The 21,467-nt window shown below is 36.9% G+C and overlaps 1 protein-coding gene across 6 annotated transcripts in view; it reads left to right on the top strand.

Moving 5' to 3' along the window:
• NUDT14 (nudix hydrolase 14) overlaps nucleotides 1-21,467 on the top strand; it is a 63,861-nt gene that overhangs the window by 24,640 nt on the left and 17,754 nt on the right. For 3 of the 6 annotated variants that reach the window (XM_062630694.1, XM_062630698.1, XM_062630696.1), the window contains 2 exons: nucleotides 4,277-4,320; nucleotides 20,584-20,648. In XM_062630694.1, the coding sequence (XP_062486678.1) occupies nucleotides 4,277-4,320; nucleotides 20,584-20,648 (109 nt within the window). Of the gene's footprint in view, nucleotides 1-561; nucleotides 632-4,276; nucleotides 4,321-10,660; nucleotides 10,706-20,583; nucleotides 20,649-21,467 lie in introns of those variants that run through there. The other 3 variants (XM_062630695.1, XM_062630693.1, XM_062630697.1) reach the window with 2 other exon arrangements.

Genomic DNA, 21,467 nt, shown 5'->3' with positions numbered 1-21,467 from the left:
TAGGCTGCAGGCAAGTCCAACTTATCTGTAACAGACGGTGTGAACAGGCTCCTGCCTGTAATTATGGCAGTGAGCAGGTGCAGGAAGAGTCTTAGGAAAATGATTTCAAAGATGGAAGCAGGACAGATCAAGTATGGGTGGCATCATAAACAGCTCTGCTGGTACGTCACATCTGCTGAGCTTGCATCCACTGTCAACTTCTCCAGCAGAGAGGGAGAGGTTTTTGCAGTGTGTGGCTGTCCTGGAATCGCTTGAACCAAAAGGGATTGAGTTCTCCTTGTGCAGACTGTCAAGCTGATGGCATAATGTTGTGATCCTAAGTTGTCAATGCCATGATCAAGTCATCTTGTAGACAAGATGAGCATACATTGTGACATACCGTTGCACATTCAAGTAGAATAGAAGTGGCTATTTGTCCTTGCTTGTCAGAGGAGGACTGTACTAACTCGGATCCTTTTTGAAGGGATAGTCTTTTGACACCCTTCAGCTGCCTTTTGTCAAAGGCTCAGTAGAATATTGCTGTATGCTTCCTCAGTTCTTGTATTTTCCTTTTGCCATTAGAGACAGGATTCTAGGAAAGATGGACATCTCATCTGACCTGATACGACTTTCTTATGCAATTTGTGCTTATGTAAGTAATCTGTCTTCTGTGTAATATGAAATGAAGCCTTCTCATATGCTGCTTCTCCTGGAATACAGCTTTATTAATTTATATGTACTATATGCACTAGTTCAGCATTGCAACATCATAAAACTTGACCACTGAACACAGAACTGGAGTGTTATTACTTTGTGATTAAAGATTTACCAAATCAAATATGTATTATACAAGGTTGTTGCAATATCAGAATTGCTATTCTGAACAAATAAAACCTAATATAAAATACTTTTGACATATTAGTCAACGTCACAAGACCCATTTCCAATTTGAAAAATATTTTTTAAAGTGTTTCTCAAATTCAGGAATACACTCCTTTCTCCCTCCTGTCATCAGTGCTTAGATCTTATAGTGATCAGTCACGCTTATTTCTCTCACTTCACTGAGATGCAGATCAAAGAACACATTGAGGTGCATCAAACACTTTGATTGTTCCTTATTAGACATTAGAGAATAGATTTATATAATAATATATATGCTTATTAAAATGAAGAGTGTTAAGGAGTTGAGAGAGCTTTTGTATTTCACAAAGATAGTTATCTTTTTGGGGGGCAATGTTGACCATTGATACCTTTTATTCTTTCCAACTATCTGTAACTGTGGTGATATGATGTCATTGTCAAAGGCCAGAATGTATGGAGTGGAACACTTTAACAAGTGATCACAGCTGCTTCGCTTTTAAAAGCATGAATTTTGAGCAGTTTCAGAAGTTTATATTTTTGTCTCAAAGATAAGATAGGATATTACATACAGCTTGATATAGTTGGTTAGAAACTGGTTAGAATTAATGTTCTGTAAAGTATGCAAATCAGCATAAGAACCATTGGTAACTGTTTACATGCTATTAATAATTAGCAACCTTCATACTAGTCTGTTAGGAACGAACCACACATTGGGTACAATAGAAACTCAGCTCTATACGGTTGCGTTCAAATTACATTTGACTTGGACAATGGAGCATGAATGGAACTCATTTGAGTTTTTGCCACTGTAAACAATGAGATCTTGGAATGTTTCATTTGTTTATTGATTTATTTATTTGGACAGGTGCAGGTTGAGCATATGAAATTATTTTTTATTCAAATACAGGCAGAAAATAGCTTAATTGACATTGTCCAGTCAGTGTATGATGATAACCAACATCTTGTTTGGATAAACTCAAATTAATTTAGTCTGTAGCTGGTTTTGAATTTGGCTTTTAAGCTAATCAAACATGTTCTAGAGAAAGCGCTTCATGTGTTGTCCAGCCTCGTAGAAAATACAGGGTGTTTTTTTTTTGATTATGTTCTTTTTAGATACTAAGTTCCTTCTTTCACTTTCTGTTAAAAGTTATGTGTAGGTCTGTGAAGTATATTCTGTTAATGCTAATGGAGCTCATCCTTGAGAAGAGGTCATTCAAATCTGATGGATCCCATCTGGATGAGGATGATTCTCTTGGGTGTAATTTTCCTCAGCTATTTGAAACCCTTTCATAAGTGCTCCAAAGCAATAAGGCTCTATAATTTGCCAAATGATAGCAGGAGGAAAGAGGCAGGAAGATTGTTGGTGGGATCATACGTTAGGAAGTAGTATCACAGGACTAATAGCATGAATTAATGCAAGGAGAGCCTTGATTCAGGCTGTTTTATGTTTTCCATCAGCTGGACAACTGCATTTCTCCCAAATGAACACTAAAGGGAGAATGGATGATGGTAGCACATCTTACCATTTGGGGTAGGGTGCAGTTGAAATTAGAGAAATAATACGAAGGTACACGCAGAAGACATTATCCTTGGTCCACATTTTCCTAGGCTCATGTCAAATGGAAAATTGCATAGCAATCTACAAACGAGAAAATCTCACAAATACATGTCTTGCAGAAATAAATACGTGTCTTTTAGAATACATATCTTTTAGAAATAAAGCTACAGAAGGACCTTACACATTTAATACCTTAAATTATCTTGCCATACAACATAGCCTATGCTATTAAGTTCAAGTGTTGCAACTATGTGTTGTATCATAGTCTTTTCAAAGTTGTTCCAATATGTCTCACCAGGTGGAACAGATTCATACACTCAGCTTGATAAACAGTCACATTAGTATTTTGGTTCATACTGAGAATTTGCTGTTGATATTTCTCTTTCTACATTATATTGCATTTAAACGGTAACAGGGCTTCTCTTGTAATGTGTACGTTTGATTCCTGTCAATGCTAACAGAAAGTATGCACAGACACCAGTGGAAGAGTAGACTAGAATTTCTCTTGAGGTGGACAACTGTTTATAATTAGAGTTGTGGGAATGAAGAGCAACGCAGCTAGCAAGCAGTCACTCTTCCAAAAAGCTTGGTAAACTCGTAAAGCTCAGGAGCTTAATCTCTGAACCAGAGTCCTTGTTATCTAATCCCCACCAGCTGTTGTGTACTTGGTAGCCATGACATCTGTAATAGAGCTGAAGGGCCTGTCTGTATTGCTTGGCACCTTCACCCACCAACTGAACTTAATTCTTCTTTCATTGCTCACATTTACCTGCTTTAAATCATTAACCAGTTGCTTAGGGTTTGATCATCTACTTAACTGTACTTCATAATAGAAAGCTTGTGCTGCTTTTCACATTAAATGTGGTTCAGGTATGTAACTTTTCAGCCGGTTAGTTTTTGCCATGCGAATAAGAGAAAGGTATCAACCAAAAGAATTTCCTCTGGTTACATACTGATCCTTATATTGACATACAACTGACCTAGGAGTGAAATCTTAGTTGTATTTCATGTGAAAAATACTGCCACACTTCTGATAAGCATGGCAAAGAATTATATATGTATCTCTTCACTGGTCTGTATGAATGAGTATAGATGATCATAGAAGATAGAATATAAATGTAAGCAATGTACATGTTCATAACTGTGGAAGAATGCTTGTTTGTAGGGATCAGTTTAATCTGTGCTATGGTGGATGTCATTCTTTTTAGGATAGCAGAGGGCAGAAATTGGCCCAACTTGAGAAAATAATTCATTTTATGCCTCCCAGTTCTTGGGTGAACGCTGTGGCTTCAAGCCTACTGTTATACAGAATCCTCACCACCACAAGCAGTGCCGAGTAACAGCTGTTGTACAGAAGAAGGAGCGTGATCTCCTCATGTTAGGCATATCATGGACAAAACCACTATTTTAGGGCCTTGTAAGGGGTTAGAGGGAAGGATGTCTTGTTCCTGGATCCCAGATTAGTTTAGTTAGGAGGTAAGTGCTGAGCTGACCTCCTAAGACCATTTCTGGACATGGAAGAATATAGACATATGGGTTATTTTACTGGTTAAAACTTAGCTGCTTAGAGCTTCCTAGTACCTGAGTGATTGAATTTGTAATCTGAAGTTGACACTGTAGGCAAAATTGGGCCCAAAGACTGCCCTGGTCTTAAGTTAGCTATCAGCATTATACTGTGGATATAAAATTTTGAACTGGCCTAAGGCAGTTCTCACCATCTATACTACTTCCTGTCGAAATCCAGAATAATGGTCTCATAAAATAAAAACAGCTATACCAAGTTTTCAAAGAAATGCCTGTTAAATTTTGTTTTTGTTACAGTAATTTTTTCACTTGGTATTTATTTTCCTGATTTTTTTTTTTTTTTTAATTCCCCAGAATGGCACTAAGAAGGTCTGGGATTTTATGAAGATACATGACAGGTAACAGATGGAACCACATTATTTCTTTCTGTCTTTCTGTTATATTTCATAACTGTATTGTCTTCCAGTGGTCAAATCTTGTCGATGTGGAGTCTTTTTCCCCCCAGTTTCCTCTTCAATTCGCAGTTATTGCATAATACTTGAGATAGTTCTTTATTTCAGTAGACGTAATTAGCAGACATTTTAAAATCACCTCATGGTTTACTGTGTTTTCAGTCAGTTGTGACTGTGCTTGACTTCAAATATTAGAGTTTTAATACATGAGGTAGTGTACCTTTTAATTATTACATAGAAGGTGGAACTGAAAGTTTGGATTGTATGACGTTTTTTGTTTTGAGTGTGAAAGACTATGCCCCTCACATACATAACCGTGTTGTTACTGGTGCCATTAAGTGGACTAGTCCCAATATGTGACCAGACTCTCTCACCTGTGAATATACAATCCCGGGTATTGCCCTAATAGAAAGACTATTAAAAAGCAATCTAAAGTTATGGTCATACTGTTTGATTTTATTTTTATTTTTTTCCCTCCCCTGGCAATTACTTGGAATAAGGTAGAGATTCTGTTTTGAGTAAATCCTAGCGTTATGCTTTTATTTTAATCTGCTCTATCACTGCTATATAAGGATTTTCTTAGTCAAAGCCTAATTAAAAAAAACTTCCCAAATGCCTGAAACCTTTCAGGCTCTCCATTCTCTGCACCAAACATGCCTTCTGAGCACATGGGAAGAAATGGATGAGCTGTCTTTCCAATTGTATTTCTCCTATCAGGGAAGAAAAGCAGTTAACTCCTGTCTCAGAAATCAATTAATGCAAAATTATAACAACTAGGGCATATATGAAACAGACTCAGAGTTATTGAATATTAAACTATTATGAATATTAAACTCATATGTCTTTTTAAAAACTATAAATATTTAGTCACTGAAAATTCAGGTACCAGAAGATAAAAATATAAAACAAAGTTAACAACTTTTCCATAGAAAAAGCTTTTCTAAATCTATTAATTGTAAAAAACGTAGGAAAACACTAATGGCAAAAGAAACTGTGATAACCAAAACATGTTTAGAGGTGTATTCTTCTTGAATGTGAAGTAAGTAGGTAAAATCAGTTACATATTTGGAAATCCTTCTTCGTTGGAACCCTGAAAATCCTTACAGTGAACCTTTTTGTGTGTTAAGTATCTAGGATGGACATAAATTGATAGCAATACTTTTATCAGTAAAAAAATTATGAAGGTAAAAGTTCCAGGAAGACTGGGAAAATATTAGATAGATTAAAAATGCTTTTACTGCTTGTGAATAAGGACAGAAAAGGGAGTGATATTTCAATACTGAACTTCACACTTGCTTTTGGAATTTGCCTGGAAGACAGTTCTGTCTTTGCACTTTGTCTGTCCATATGGGCATGTGCCTGAATTTATGTTCGCAGATACAAAGGCTGAAATGATAATTGATTTATGGAAATTGAATATATGCCCATTCAAGCAAGTGAATCCAGCTTTAAATCACAGTGCTAAGAACGTGACTTCCAGATGAAAAATTTGGATTAACTATTTTTGTTTAAAATTTAGTTTAAACAGTTTAGCTCTGTGATAATGTGTGAATATATGCAACTAACTGAGTGGGGTAAATATTAAAGGATCAGTTTTCCCACTTCTTGGGAACAGTATTTCTGAAGGACTTTTGTGGACATTTTTAAAATAGTTGAGAACATAACTGTATAAAAAGGCTATGGCCACATGTCATGCCAGTCATCTCTGGTCACATAACATTTGTTAGCTTCAGATGTACAACAGCTGTCATCCTAACTTATTAGTGACTACCGTTGAACTGTAGAACATCTAACACTCTTTTGCAAGTAAATTCAGTGCAACTTCTGACACCAGAGGTAATAATGTGAACTTTGGGTTTACATAATTTTTATTAGTGAATATGAAGCCAATTGTTACCAGATAAATTAGGTTCAAAATCTCTTGTAATGCATTAAAGCCTATGTTTTACTGTATTTCAATAGGACAGCTGTGATGCTAGTTATATGGAAAAGTCATGTTGTCTATTTGCTGAAAATTATAGAGGACTTCATACTTGGAGGGCTTTTAGAGGTTCATTACTCTTAATGAAGGATAAAATTTTGAAGAAGAGGAGGGGTTTCCAGGGTATATATCCTTTTGTCAGGATTTCCTAGTGCATATGTCTTCTACAGGAAGATGTAGGAGTTTTCCATAATTAAGATTCTTTTTCCATAATACTTTTCAAAAGTTTCCAAAACTTCTACTTCCAAAAATGCTGTAACACTGTTAAATGCTCACAAGTTTTTTTACTAAAGCTGTTTTCCCAAATTGAGCATACGCATCGGAATGCCAGATCCGTAAAGTGCACATATGCATATATTATATATTTATATGTAATTGATATGTATAATTAATTTAATGATGCTGAATTAAAAACAAACAAACAACAAACTAAGTGTGCTAATCATACAGACACTGAGCCTAACTCGTGTCTTTATCTCATACTCTTTCAGCAGCACAAGTAAATGAGTGCTTAAGACTTGATTTCCTTGCTGCGTGACGGGGAGAGACTGTGTGCTGGGTTCCTTTGGGACCTCAGAGTTTTCATTTCAAATTAGGTCAACACAAGCCAATATTCAATAGATTTGTACCAGAATATAGGAAAAAAAAAAAAAATCAGCAAGACAGATGAAGTTATCTTTGTATAGATTTGTCCTTTCCAGCTGTTCAGATGAACAGCTGGTTAAATTATACAATGACAAAAACATAAGGACTGCAGTAGTCATGTCATTTGCCTTAAGTGTGAGTCACCTTTTAAAATCTTACTATACATTGCAGTAGGACAAGTTCATTTAACCATATGCAAGTTGGCATTGCACTAACATGGTGAAATAGCAAAATCTTTATTAGATACTACTGTTTGGTTTTGTTGGTTTGTTGGTTTTTTTTCTTAGTTATTGCAGATCTGGACTTCAGTGTGTGGCTCCTGAGCTTTCTTAAGATCAAGACCATTCAGAATTAGAGTATCAACCCTGGAGTCACCTCTGCTTTACATATCTTGTAATAATGCTGAACAAATAATTACATTCTCTCAATCCCTCCATGCCACTTAAGACAAAACCAAAGTTTTTTGCAAAATTATTCCTGATCACACAATAAACTATTACCAAAGCAAACCTTCAAAACCTGTGCTGTGAAAAGTCACAAGAAGCAGTTATTTGTTACCATATTTACGTTTAAATTGTAACAGAAGCACAAAGGACACAAAGACATACCCAAGTTGAGTAGTTAAGCCCTGGAACACTTTGCCCAGAGAGGCTGAGGAACCTCCATCCTTGAAGAAATTCAAACCTTGAGAAGGCTCTGAAAAATCAGACCTAATGTAGAAGTTAGCCTGATTTTGAGTAGGAGGTTTGATCCAATGATCTCCAAAAGTCTTTTACAACCTAAAGGTTTCTGTGTTTTTAAGCAGATTAAATACTTACTGAATGTTGCAGTTCCCATCTGACAACTGTCTAAAATTTGTAAACTAAAATCTGTCAACTTACAAGCCATTTTTCTACTGGAAAATAATGCATTTACTATAATTCTTGTCCTGTGGAGTTACATTTAAGCTAATCTTTCTTTTAACATGCACATGAACGTTACCAGAGCTCATTGCAAGGTTTTATTGTATCATTAGAAACAACGGTGGAAATTACTAAAAGTTAATGAATTAAAATAGAAATCGTTGATTCCTGCTTTTCAATTGAAATTATTGAACAAGTTTATTGTAGTGGTGCTCGTAAGTATTACATATTTCTGGGCTGTTGTGTTAGGTAGTGACATGCAGCAAAAGATGCTTTCTGCAATTATTTTACCCACTGCTTGCTTTCCTAATTAAGTTTACATTCCCTCTGAATGCTCAGCTGATGTGTTTGCTTGATATTAAAAATATCCTGATGAAAATCAAGCAGAGTGCAAGCAATGAAATTTTAAATGCAAAGGGTATTTCAAGATTCTTCTTAGATTTGGATCTATCGGAATTAGTTAGCAATTTGTCATGATTTGTGTGGCAAAGAGTTGTTAATTTTTTAAGATCACTGCTTTTAAAAATCTTGGTCAGAAAGACATTTTCTTTCTAGTGATTGTGGTGATTTTCTGTCAGAAATAGAAACATATCAAATGATACAAAGTAATCATCAATGCCTGTAACAAAAAATTATTCTCTAAAACCAGACACACTTCCCAGCTGTATTCTCCCTCATTCTAATTTTGCTATTTAGTACAGGAAGAGCCTGAAATGTAATACTTAAATTTTACATTTATCTACTTTATAAAGCAATAGACCAAGTTTGTTTCGGGTTTCAGCAACTCTCCTTAAACAGATTCAAGGCTTTTGAAACACATAATTTAGGAACAGGTGAAGGTCAGTGTACAGTCATGTGCTTGCTTTTGTGCTTTCAGTAATAATGAAGAACAGGAACATAACCATAACTTTTGCTAGTTGACAAGTAAAGGACAGCTTTCCAATTGCACTGTAAATTAATATTAAGCAAAATTAAAGCTATTTCTCTATTTAAAAATATGAAAAATTCACTGTAAAGTACATTACATTTAAGAAAGAACAAATTTGAGAAGACTGAATTGCATCCAAGATTATTGCATGAGTTTCACCTCTGAAAATATCATGTGACAAGGAAAAGGCATTTAGACTAAAAAAACTTAGTGCTCTGGATGTGCACTTTACCCTCTTATGTTCTGTTTTTACCTACAAAAACATGTCACAGTGGCTCAGTAATAGCTCCTAACTTGGATAAGTCTTTTCTTAAGGAGAAAATAATATTCTTACCTTAAAAGATTCACTTCCTTTAAGTAAAAAGATTAATTAATTTCACATTTGAAACAAATGAATTCCTAATTTAATTGTTTTCTCAGTAAAAAGAGGTTTTATACTTTATCTTTTACAAAGAAAGTATAGTTTTCTGTCAGGAAGGAGTTTGCACGGTGAAGGAAACCAAGGAAATCTGCACCTCAGCTTGCTGTCACCTGAAGGTACAAGTGCTGAGAGTAAACAGAATGGAGTTCTCAAGGCAAGTTAAAAATGAACATAACTGAGAACGGAAGATGAATATACTCAACCACTCTGTGGTCTGAAGTTATCTGGCCGCGTGCTGGCTCCTGCGCACTGGTGAAGTCAGGGAGCGTGGCCGCACCAGGGGTAACGAGGAATGCTGCTGCTGGGCAACTGCCAAGAGCCAGCCACATCCCCAGCCCTGGCCACTGAAGCTGGCCACATCCCTGGCCCTCTCCACCAGAGCCAGCCAGGTGACGGGTCACTAGAGCCATGCGAGTGGCCTTGGGGAACTGGGGTTGCTTATTCTGGCTCTGTGGCTGTAGCAGGTAGCTATGGAGATAGGGTGAAAGTCATGTGCCCTCACCGCATTATAGGGGTGGATTAAGTTTCTTCTCCTATTTCATATGCCAGATCATTTGGGCTTTATGGAAACTTAATCCTGTATGTATTTTTCTGGTATGTTGTAGTGTATTATAAGACACCATGAAAATTTAACTTAGGTGCTTCCTTTGACCAAGAATTAATCACAGTAGCTTTAAAATGGGTAGAATACAGCTTTTTAGCATCTGCATAGGTAAAAAAAAAACAAACTATTTCTTGGGTGGCATGTGTATTGTATGTGGAACGATGTGCTGTTGTGCTGTAAACCCTGTCTGTCTTTGTAATGTCTCCTCCAGGGTGTCAATGGTGTGGAATTTTCTCTGTTATCTTCAAAGATAGTGCAGGAGATAATTCACTGTTTAAAATAAACTGGATGTAGTTCAACAAACAACAAAAAATGATGAAAAGTTTAGGGAAATAATAGCTGAGAGAAGGTAATGATGGCTGGGCATGTTCATACAAAGTATAACACAGCTGAAGAGAAAAATCACTACTTATTACAAATATGTAAAGGAATGTTATAAAGCAGGCCAGAATCATTTAATTTCATCAGTAATCAATGACAGAACAAGAAACGGTGTCTCATTTGGAAAGTATTTTTAAAATTAAACACCAAGAAGCCATTTTTACCAATAGGCAATAAGACAGTCTAGGAGGGCATGTTTTGTAATTGCCATTGAAAACACTCAGGTCTAGACTTGATATCTGTCTATCAAGGATGCTATCAGGATGATGGTATTTTCCCTGCTATTAGAACGAAAAAGCATATAATCCTGTTAGTTTCCTTCAACGTAAGTAAATACACTATTTGTTTGCATATGATATTTGCAAATAGACCTAATCCTCTTTGTGTGTGTGTGTGGTTTTCATTTTGGTTTTTTTTCTTTTTAAGCAAAGACTTGACATCCTCTGCTTATGTGCTGGGAATTCTGCAGGTGTATTTACTGTCTTTTAAGATGTCTTATTAATTTGTTACCTTAGGATCCAATCTAAATCATAGCAATGAAGCAAAAATAAATTTATTTGATGCTGTAAAGTTATCAGAGAAAAACAGTAAATGAGAAGTCAAATTTTCAGATTCTCATCTCACCTTTTTAAGTATGTGATACGAAAGCACCATATAGCATATGAACTCTTCTCTCCTAGATGACTGAATAGGGTAAAATGGCAATAAAATCTTTATTAAAGGCATTACTTCATTGGGAAGTTTCATGTTTGCCTAATTTTAAGAATAGAATCCATAAAAATTCTTAAAACTAAGCAGCTACACAAGAGTTTTGACTGTTTAGTCATAAATTTCTACATACAGGCTTCTGGTATCTGGATTAGAGGAACTTTAAGGATTTCATTTTTTTTGTATTTGCAATAATGCACAAATTAAGTGGATGTTTTTCTCTTATAGTCACTGAAAGAAGAGTCTTCCTTCAGCTTCTAGGTGGTTTTGAAATAGACCTCATCTGTCTGAAGAGTGCCAAAAGTTTTTACATGGTCTACAGACAGTAGAATGGTCATGGTCAGCATTTGGGATTGGTAAAAATGATCATAGAATCATAGAATAGTTAGGGTTGGAAAGCACCTTAAGATCATCTACTGCCAACCCCACTGCCGTGGGCAGGGACACTTCACACTAAACAAAGGTTTTGTCCAACCTTGCCTTGAACACCGCCAGGGATGGAGCATTCACAACCTCCGTGGGCAACCCATTCCAGTGCCTCACCACCCTAACAGGAAAGAATTTCCTCCTTATATCCAATTTAAACTTCCCCTGTTTAAGTTTAAACCCAATACCCCTTGTCCTATCACTACAGTCCCTAATGAAGAGTCCCTCCCCAGCATCCCTGTAGGCCTCATTCAGATACTGGAAGGCTGCTATGAGGTCTCCACGCAGCCTTCTCTTCTCCAGGCTGAACAGCCCCAACTTTCTCAGCCTGTCTTCATACAGGAGGTGCTCCAGTCCCCTGATCATCCTCGTGGCCCTCCTCTGGACTTGTTCCAACAGTTCCATGTCCTTTTTATGTTGAGGACACCAGAACTGCACACAATACTCCAGGTGAGGTCTCACAAGAGCAGAGTAGAGGGGCAGGATGACCTCCTTCAACCTGCTGGTCACGCTCCTTTTGATGCAGCCCAGGATATGGTTGGCTTTCTGGGCTGCAAGCGCACACTGCTGGCTCATGTTAAGTTTCTCATCGACCTAGGAAAGCTAGGAAATGTTCTGTGTTCAGAGTGCCTGTATTTTTAGAATTTTATCTGAAAATATATCTTGGAAAAGAAGAAACTATTGAAACAGTTATTGAAACAGAAATGTGAAAATTAGGTAAAATGTGAAAAACAGCCAGTGTTATTAACTTAGGATTTGGGTTTTGGTGGATAAGAAAGAAAGTTGCTGGTTTGTCCCTTACAAACAAAGCTTTTTATTTTGTGAGCTGTCCTTGAAACCTGATACTGTTTTAAAATTTTGATTTTTGGCATTTCAGAACGGAGTCATACTTACACCTTTTAGATGGATCATTTATCGGTCTTACTGTGTGATAGCACGTATAAGCAGCAGTTTCATGAATAATTAGGAATTGGAACAAAAGCCCATCAGGCTCTGACATCTGTTGCACATAATGCCCACAAAGCTTTATTTAATCAAATAAGTTAGCATAAAACCTGAATTTATTTATTAAAATATTTTGTTGAAAGAATCCCATTGAGATGCAGTGTGTCATTTCCAAGAGTATCCTGGGATACAGGCCAAGATATGACACTTAAAGAATGTTATTGAGAGCAATGTACTTTGATGTCTCATTTATTTTGCTGTTGAATTTACTTTCTATTTTTTTCTTTGTTATATGAAAACAGGGTGCTGGGAGGATTGTTTATTCCAAAGAAGTCCTACATCATGTTCTCTGGTTGGGTACAAATTACTGCTTTACAATTAGAGACTGTATTTTGAAAGTGCCTGTGTATGGATTTGTTAGCACTGCTTAATTCACTCTTCCACTGGTCTGATGATTAATCAAACAAATGCTTCCTGCTTTATGGTGTCATGACAACTTCCTGCTGCAGTTCAGTCTGTTGAAACCAATCTTCCTTTTGATTTTTTCCAAAGTAGTATTTATTTTCTTAAGCATATGCGTTTCACCTTTATTCTGGTTTTACTTAGTATTTAATATTTATTTTGTATTGGAGAAAGTGTTCAAATTTCATCAGAATACAGAAGTCTTCTAGTCTCTAATTATCTTTTGCCAAATCCACTTTTATGTGTGATTAGTATGAAAGGCTGAAATGTTTTTGTCAGGAGCTTATAGCTTTGCTTTTGTAATAGGCTGCATTTTAAATAGCCAATTGGATTGTTGTTGGCCTTTGAAAAATGTAAAATGCTTTGAAGGAAGACTTAAATGAACCAGTAAAGATTGTGCAAGCACACACATTTAATCTCAGGACTATCTGCATTATACTTAAAGCTCTGGGAAGCTAAAGGAATTGCCCTGGAGAATAATCAAAGGGTACAGCTTTATTGCATGTCTGTTCTGAAAACTAAGGGACTGTTTTCTCTGAGTTAAGATACTAGGTGCTGCTTGATAAAAGGAAGACGACAGCCCTTTGGATACCACATTAGAAGTTTTCAGGGACGTGTTCAACTCAAAAAGATGGTTAATTTGAATACAGAAGTGACACAGGGACCGCATGCAATTCTTTCTCATGGTCAAAAAAAATGTCTTTGAAATAACTTCAGATGAAGTAGACTGCCCCAAAAGGAGGACTTCTCACAAGGAATTACTTTTCATTGTTACTTTCAGACAACTTTGGGTTTTTTTTTTTGATTATCACTTTAAAATTGAAAGACAGTCATTTCTGATTTGAACAAGAAAAGGACACTTGTTCACTAACATGCTTTAGTCCTGATCTGGGGTGTTTCATATTTTAAAAAGACTGGAATTGTATTCTTAACATGGAAAACAATACGAAAGATTAATTTGTCAGCACTCTGTGGGCGACAAATGCCCAATTCCTATAACTTCAAGAAGAAAAACAATTTTATCCTTTAAAGCTAAAATATTTATAGGACTCCTAAATGATTTTTCTTAATTAATAACTATGCATCCTTAGTATGAGTCATAAGTCTTGACATTTTCTACCTTGTGAGCCATATAGGCTAAAATACTATATGTATATTTTATATTCATACGCTTTCCTGCCAAGATGAATAAATCTCTAAATACCTATGTGGTTGCACACTACATTTGATTATTTTCTTCTCAGTGTATCAAAGGGATTTCTAATACCAAATGTTTGTTGAGAATCCAGGGAACCAATTGAATCAATTTTTTGGTTTTATTCCTGCATGCCATTTTTTTTTTGGTTTTTTTTTGGAATCCACCATTCTTTTTTCATTGTCATCTTTGAAAATGGTAACTGAATTACTGCAGGCTCTGACAGTGTTAGGGGGATTTTGATGTTTTGGTTTGGTTTGTCTATTGTGTTTTTCTTAATCAAATAACATTACTTTCTAGAGCCTCCACTGTGGAGCTGAGATTATAATTTGTAAAAGCACAAACAATATTACAGACTTTCAACTAATTTTGAGATAAATTTAAGCCTTTTAAAGTAGGTGGAAGTGGCTGAGGTTAATAGCTGGGGGGCCTTGGCTTTCAATGTTAATGTCAGTCTTTTTTTAGGAGCTTTATCTTCTACTATTAAATTCTGATCACAGTTTGTATGTGACACGTGCATGCCCATGCTAGATACAAGGAGATCCTGAATAGCTCTTATGGTGATTAAAGAAAGGTTAATTTCATTGCCCATATTACCTCATCAATTATTTAGCGTACTATAGTATTAGTACAAGATTATAATTAGAAATCCTCATCTCCAGCCTTGAGACTCTATTTCATTCACAGAAACACATGAGAATCTGGTCCTTTTCTTCGCTGTTACTATATAGTATTTTTTTTAATAGAATTATTTTTTAATTTTGCAAATTCATGCTTGTAAAGTATGCGTTAAGGGCACATCTAAGAATAAAGGAAGGCTAAGTCAATCTTTATTTAATAAAGGATTTTAACAGTTTGTTTCATGAAAAGCCATTAGTAAATGTTAGCAGTTGCTTGTGGATTGACTGTAGCCCAGGTCAACCACTGACAAATCATCAGGGTAATTGCCAAATTGCTTACTACAACTTTAAATTACATTTCTACCTTAAAAAAACCCCAACAACAAAAAGAAAACAAAAACAAACCCAAAAAACCTAATCCCCACCCCCTAAAAACCTTCTTGCAAATGTTGCAACTCTAGAAGTACATGTTTCTATAGCTTTGGCAAACAAAAAAAAAAAAACTTTTGCATCCATCCATATGTGTGTGAATATTTTTAACAGGATGTCAATTTTCATCTGTCCCCTACCTCATAGCTGGTGTGGTCAGATACTGCGGTTTTTACATTGCTCTTAGAAACATGACCTTCCTTTCTGAGGTTTGAGTGTGTGAAGTTGTAGTGGTATTTCTGTGTAAATGTCTGCTGTGGTAGAATGTAGTAAAGCATCAATTACTGAGTTCAGCAAATACAGAGCTGTACTATGTTGGGGGAAGGAAAAGAAGTCAAAATAGTTTTCTAGGCCAATAGAACACAACAGAGTAATTTTCTAAACTCTTATAAGAGGTGTTTACAACTGCAAAGGTTGTATTCAGGTGGGTATCTTTTCTTTCAATGAGAATCTTAAAGGTAGGGGAGGAGTTAAGATTCTGGACTCCTGTGTTGCAAGAGTCCATGGGTCAGTTGTATGTAATTTCTGCACACTGACTTAGACATTTTAGAGAAGCCAAATACCCATTAGAGAATCCTAATACCTATTTCAGTCAGGGTTTTCTTTGAAGTTTAAATGGTTAAGTGGTACGTGAGATCCTTGACTGAAGAGTTGGAATCCCTTTAAGAAAACACTGTGATAGATACCAAGACCAAACACACTTTTAACTGCAAACTTTAGTACAATAAAAGCTCAAGTACAGATTAGCTCATCTTTGTAGATACATCTTGCTGACATTTTAGGTACATACCTGTCTTAAAATATTTTAAGGCTACTGTAATTTTCCCTGTATTTACAGAAGGAACAGTATTCTACATTATTGCACAGTAACCTGTTTACATGACTGCTCACTTTGGGAAAATGTCTCCTGTAATTAGAGTGGTAATTTATTTTATGTATAAAGTGAGTGAGAGTTACTGCAGGGGGAAGCCAAGGAGGGGTTTGCTGAAGGCTAAGCAGACCTGTGATTTTCACCAACTTTGGAAGACGCTGGACAAACCTCTGTCATCTCATAATATGTTACTTTGCTGTTTGGTTGTGGTCCCTGAAGCAGCCGCTAGCATATACAGTGTGGAGGAGTTAAGTCTCCTTCATTGGTCTGAGTTGATCTGTGTCTCACAGAAACAAATTATAGCTCTGAAACAACACATAGAGCACAGTTTGAAGAGTTTTCTTCTCAGCCACCTCTTACCTGCCGAGGCAGCAAGCCCACTGGCAGTGGCAGGTAGCGAATGCGATACCTGCATGCAGGAGTTGTGCCATGTGCTTGTTGAGTCCCAGCTGCACGTCTATGGCTCGATTACTTTGCATTTGTATTGATGACCTCTCCTGTTACACCAGCAGTTTTCCTGTGTCAGCTGCCGGAGGAATAGCCAGCAAAGAGGTACAACTGTGCAATATGGTAAAAAGTAATTATCTGCCACCCAAAAATAAAAGGTCAGGTCTAAGCTGTGAGATTGTTTAATTTGTGCAGATGTGTTTAAGTTTGTTTTTAAGGCATGGAGGCAAGTTTTGGATCCATCATGAGCCTTTTATTTCTGAGTATTCTTTTCCTTTCTGAGAAAATAGCAAAAAAGTGGTCTTGTGCTCCTCTTTGGGATGTGGGCATATGAAGCCTGTTGCTACATCAGCACTTTGATGTCCATTTCAGATTAAATTTTTGTCTAGGATTCCTGCCTTTTTTAGGAAGTTTGGTTGAGCTTTTTTTTTCTGTTCTACTGGTTCTGTGATTTTTCTCCAACATACAGCTTAGGCTTTGTTTATCTTCTATATCTTTTATTTGTGGAGATGTTCCCAAAAGTCGTTGTGAATCTTTTGGGATTTTATTTTATATGTTTAATCTTTAGTTACTACTTTAAAGCTTATAGATGCATATATAATAATCTAAAATAGATTTGGTTGTAATGTTTTAAAGGGAATTGCCTTGAAACTTCAAATACCCTTGTAATATCCTGTGCTGTGGTCACCAAAAGATGTATTTGGAACTCTGCTTTTGTAGTGGTCCTTTTTAATGTCATATGCAAAATATAATAATAAATAATCTTAAAATAATAATAATCTTAAAATAATTTTTAGTGAATTCTTTGTATGATGATTTAATACTCCAGAAGATAGTTTTCTTATCTTACAGGCCAGACCAAACAGCTGAACCTGTTTGCATTGTTGCAGCAATAAGGAGACCCATTCAAAGCAGTAGCTTAGGGTTTCATCCACTCTAGATCAATTAAACAGTCTTGCCCTAACTTTCTGTTATACCCAAACAACTGTCCTGAATGCAGCTTCAGATGGGTTTTCAGAAGTTACAGACCTAGGGACCTGTGGAAATATTTCATGTTCTATTGTTTCTTGTGGAATAGGAAATATCAAACGGCATACATAATGTCACAGTCCTTTTAAGAAGGTGTAACTCTGAACTTTCTCCTCCATGACTTTCCAACTCTGACAGGAAATATTAGAACTTGTGTGTTGTGGTTTGTTAAAAAATGTAAATTTATGTTCAAAATCGTTTGTCAGTCTCTCAGAAAATTAAAAGTAAGTAAATAGAAAGTTCTACAGATTTGTGCCTTATCTGTACCCTCTCATCTCAAGATGGTGTGAGAAGCAGACAATTGTAATAACTTGCTGCTACTCCTTTCCAGCTTAATTTGATCTTGTTCCTTAGTTCTGACAGATTGTTTTTAGTTTTCCCATCTGTTCTGTAAAAATCTCAAATGATTGACTCTTAGGAAAAAAATAATGTCTAATAGCTGAGCCACTTTTAATGAGTTGATAGGAGTTATTTAATGAGACGTGCTGAAGAGGGCAAGCCAAGTGAAAGATTGGGGCTGGATTTAAAGAAAGGTAAAGGGCAACTGTATGCTTCATGAAGTCCCCACTGTTCTCTTTAATCTCAGTTTTAGACTACTGCTGGTTCCAGTTTCAGGCAGTGCAGATTCTTAGGCCTATAGGCAAAAAAGAAAGGTTCAGTAGCAGTTAATTCCTTTTCCCCTTCTATTTAGTGAAATGTCTACACTCAGACAGTACTGCTTTAGGGAGAAGAACAGTCATGCAAAGGGGGGGGGAAAGAACATTGTAGGCTGTGGTATAATTTAATTTCTTTCTAACTCCCAGATAGTCTACCATTAGGTCAGAAAGAACCCCCATGCCAGTAAACAGAGTGAATGTTCTCTGCCAGCCTCTCTGAAGGCTAAAATCTCTGCTTTAAAATTGCCTGCAAATGATATCTCCTGGGCAGGAAGCCATCAGTATGCAGTACAGGTCTCTCAGAGTAGCAACCATGAATATAAATGTTAACATCTGGAATTTTCCCTTCTGTTTTGGTTTTTATATATTGTTACAATAAACATTAACATTATTTTTAATTATCATCAAATAGCAGTTTCTCTGGCAGCTTGAGATTTCATTATTAAGTCAAATAGTGAAAATAAATATACAGCTCCTTTAAAAGGGAAGTTGAAAGTTTGACTCAACTCTGCAAATACGCCATTGTTGGTCTCATCTATTGTAGAATTCATAGACTAACGAATTAACTTTCCAGTTGCATACAGTGAGGCAGGCATGACAAATGAGAGAATACTAAAATGGTAAGGAGCACAATGTACACTTATTTTTGCAGGTTTTAATGGGCTGCCAACTAAGGAGAGAGACTTTTGTCTGCATTTTTTTAACTAGTAAATTCTGAGTGTACATTTAAAGTGAGCAGAGAACATCAGTATTCCATACTTTCAGAGCATAGAATCATAGAATTGTTAGGGTTGGAAAGGACCTTAAGATCATCTAGTTCCAACCCCCCTGCCATGGGCAGGGACACCTTATGCTATCACCCAAGGCCTCGTCCAACCTGGCCTTGAACACTGCCAGGGATGGAGCATTCACAACTTCCCTGGGCAACCTATTCCCATGCCTCACCACCCTAACAGGAAAGAATTTCCTCCTTATATCCAACCTAAACTTCCCCTGTTTAAGTTTTAGCCCATTACCCCTTGTCCTGTTACTACAGTCCCTAATGAAGAGTCCCTCTCCAGCATCCCTATAGCCCCCCTTCAGATACTGGAAGGCTGCTATGAGGTCTCCACGCAGCCTTCTCTTCTCCAGGCTGAACAGCTCCAACTTCCTCAGCCTGTCTTCATACGGGAGGTGCTCCAGTCCCCTCATCATCCTTGTGGCCCTCCTCTGGACTTGTTCCAACAGTTCCATGTCCTTTTTATGTTGAGGACACCAGAACTGCACACAATACTCCAGGTGAGGTCTCACAAGAGCAGAGTAGAGGTTCAGGATGACCTCCTTCAACCTGCTGGTCACGCTCCTTTTGATGCAGCCCAGGATACAGTTGGCTTTCTGGGCTGCAAGCGCACACTGAAACCAGCTCATGTTCCTTTTCTCATCCACCAACACCCCCAAGTCCTTCTCCGCAGGGCTGCTCTGAATCTCTTCTCTGCCCAACCTGTAGCTGTGCCTGGGATTGCTCCGACCCAGGTGTAGGACCTTGCACTTGGCATGGTTAAACCTCATGAGGTTGGCATCAGCCCACCTAACAAGCGTGTCAAGGTCCCTCTGGATGGCATTCCTTCCCTCCAGCGTATCAACCGAACCACACAGCTTGGTGTCATCGGCAAACTTGCTGAGGGCACACTCAATCCCACTGTCCATGTCAGCGACAAAGATGTTGAACAAGACCGGTCCCAACACCTATCCCTGAGGGACACCACTCGTTACTGGTCTCCAGCTGGACATTGAGCCATTGACCACAACTCCTTGCATGCGGCCATCCAGCCAGTTCTTTATCCACCGAGTGGTCCATCCATCAAATTGATGTCTCTCCAATTTAGAGACAAGGATGTCGTGTGGGACAGTGTCGAATGCTTTGCACAAGTCCAGGTAGATGACATCACCAGTTACTCAAAAACTGTCAGGTTTCCCTAGGACATGTATCTCAAACAATCAAAGAGGACAGGGCAAAGACTGAATAAACCATTGAATGTGGTAGCAGTTGCAACTGTTTCTGGTTTAATTTTGTACAAAATTGGACTTGGATGGTGTCTGTTTTAAGGTCCACGCTCAGCAAATATCTAAATACAGGAGGCACTCTGCTTATACAGAAGTTTTTGGCTCCAAAATGTAATCTGGGACTGATATAAGGAAAGAAAATGCTATTTGTAATATTTTTTTTTTCCTTATTATTACTACCTAGGAGCAACATTCCTGGAGTTTATCTATTTTTTCTTTTTTTTTTTTGTTATTCTGTTGGGGAGAAGGAATTGATTGGTGGCAGGGTTACTTTGCATGGCAGGAGACCATTTTGGTCTTAAGTGACTTAATTTTGGGTAAATTCTCAGGGGCTTTGGGAACATGACCCATTATATATCACTCTTGATGGCTTTTTGACAAGGGTTTTGTAGCATTGTGGCTTTAGTAATGAATCTTCTATATATTTATGTAGTTAAATTCACAAGGTAAGTTAAATAGTTCTGCATTAATCCTTCATAAAGCATTGATCTTTTTTTTTTTTACCTTCTTTCTCAGTGTGTCAATCCTGATCTTTAATACTTCTCGGCAGTGCTTTGTTCTGGTGAAGCAGTTCCGCCCAGGTAATCCTCTTTTTTTAGATTTACTTTTGCTCTCTAGCGAAGCAAGCTTTTAAGGGTTTAGCAGTTAAAAGTTGGTGCATCTGTGGTGATAAGATCTTTGTTCTATATTGCATTTCTTTGTATGATAGCCCACCCCTTTCAGTTGGTCAGAATTTCTAACCAGGGAAATTTCCATTACAGATGAAATAAATGATCAGGCTGGCCTTAAATTCTTCTTTTGGGCTAGTCATTCTCATCTTCTGGGTGAAATTACAAATATCAATACATATGCTTTTATTTGAAGTTCCTTTCTGACCTATCTAGTATTTAGTAATGTGCAGAAGCACAATTGTTCTTCCTTTTTTCTTTTTTTTTAAGCTTGGTGTTGCGCATTGTATACTTGGGAATTTATAATGAGGGAAATTCAGGACTCTTTGCTTTTCATCATTATGTATACGTGGGCAGGTTCATTTTACCAGTTATTATTATGAATTTTGGTTAGCATGCTATTATTTTTTCCTGAGTTTTTCATCAGTTATTTTAATTCAAAGCAATATTTACTTTCTGGAAGTTAAAACTTAAATTCATATTCTTTGCATGTTAACTAAAAATATCAGAATATATTTCACTGACTGTTGCTAAGAGACCATTTCAAGACTGTTCATGGTAGACTTTATGGGAAACTTTCTAGGGTGCTGTCATGCTGTCCTTGTCTACTGACAGTTACTGCCAGGCTTTTCAGTTTTGTGCGGCACTGTTATACTGACAGTCCATACTTCCCATGAAGCACTATATTGACTATTATAAAGTGTGCGTTTGTTTATCACAAATCCAATGTCT

This window comes from Pezoporus occidentalis, unplaced genomic scaffold (genome assembly GCF_034315485.1).
Source record: "Pezoporus occidentalis ecotype Australia unplaced genomic scaffold, CSIRO_AGI_Poc_V1 ctg36, whole genome shotgun sequence".
Lineage (NCBI taxonomy): Eukaryota > Metazoa > Chordata > Aves > Psittaciformes > Psittacidae > Pezoporus > Pezoporus occidentalis.
The sequence above is the reverse complement of the archived record's forward strand: the minus strand, read 5'-3'. Positions and strand labels throughout refer to the sequence as shown.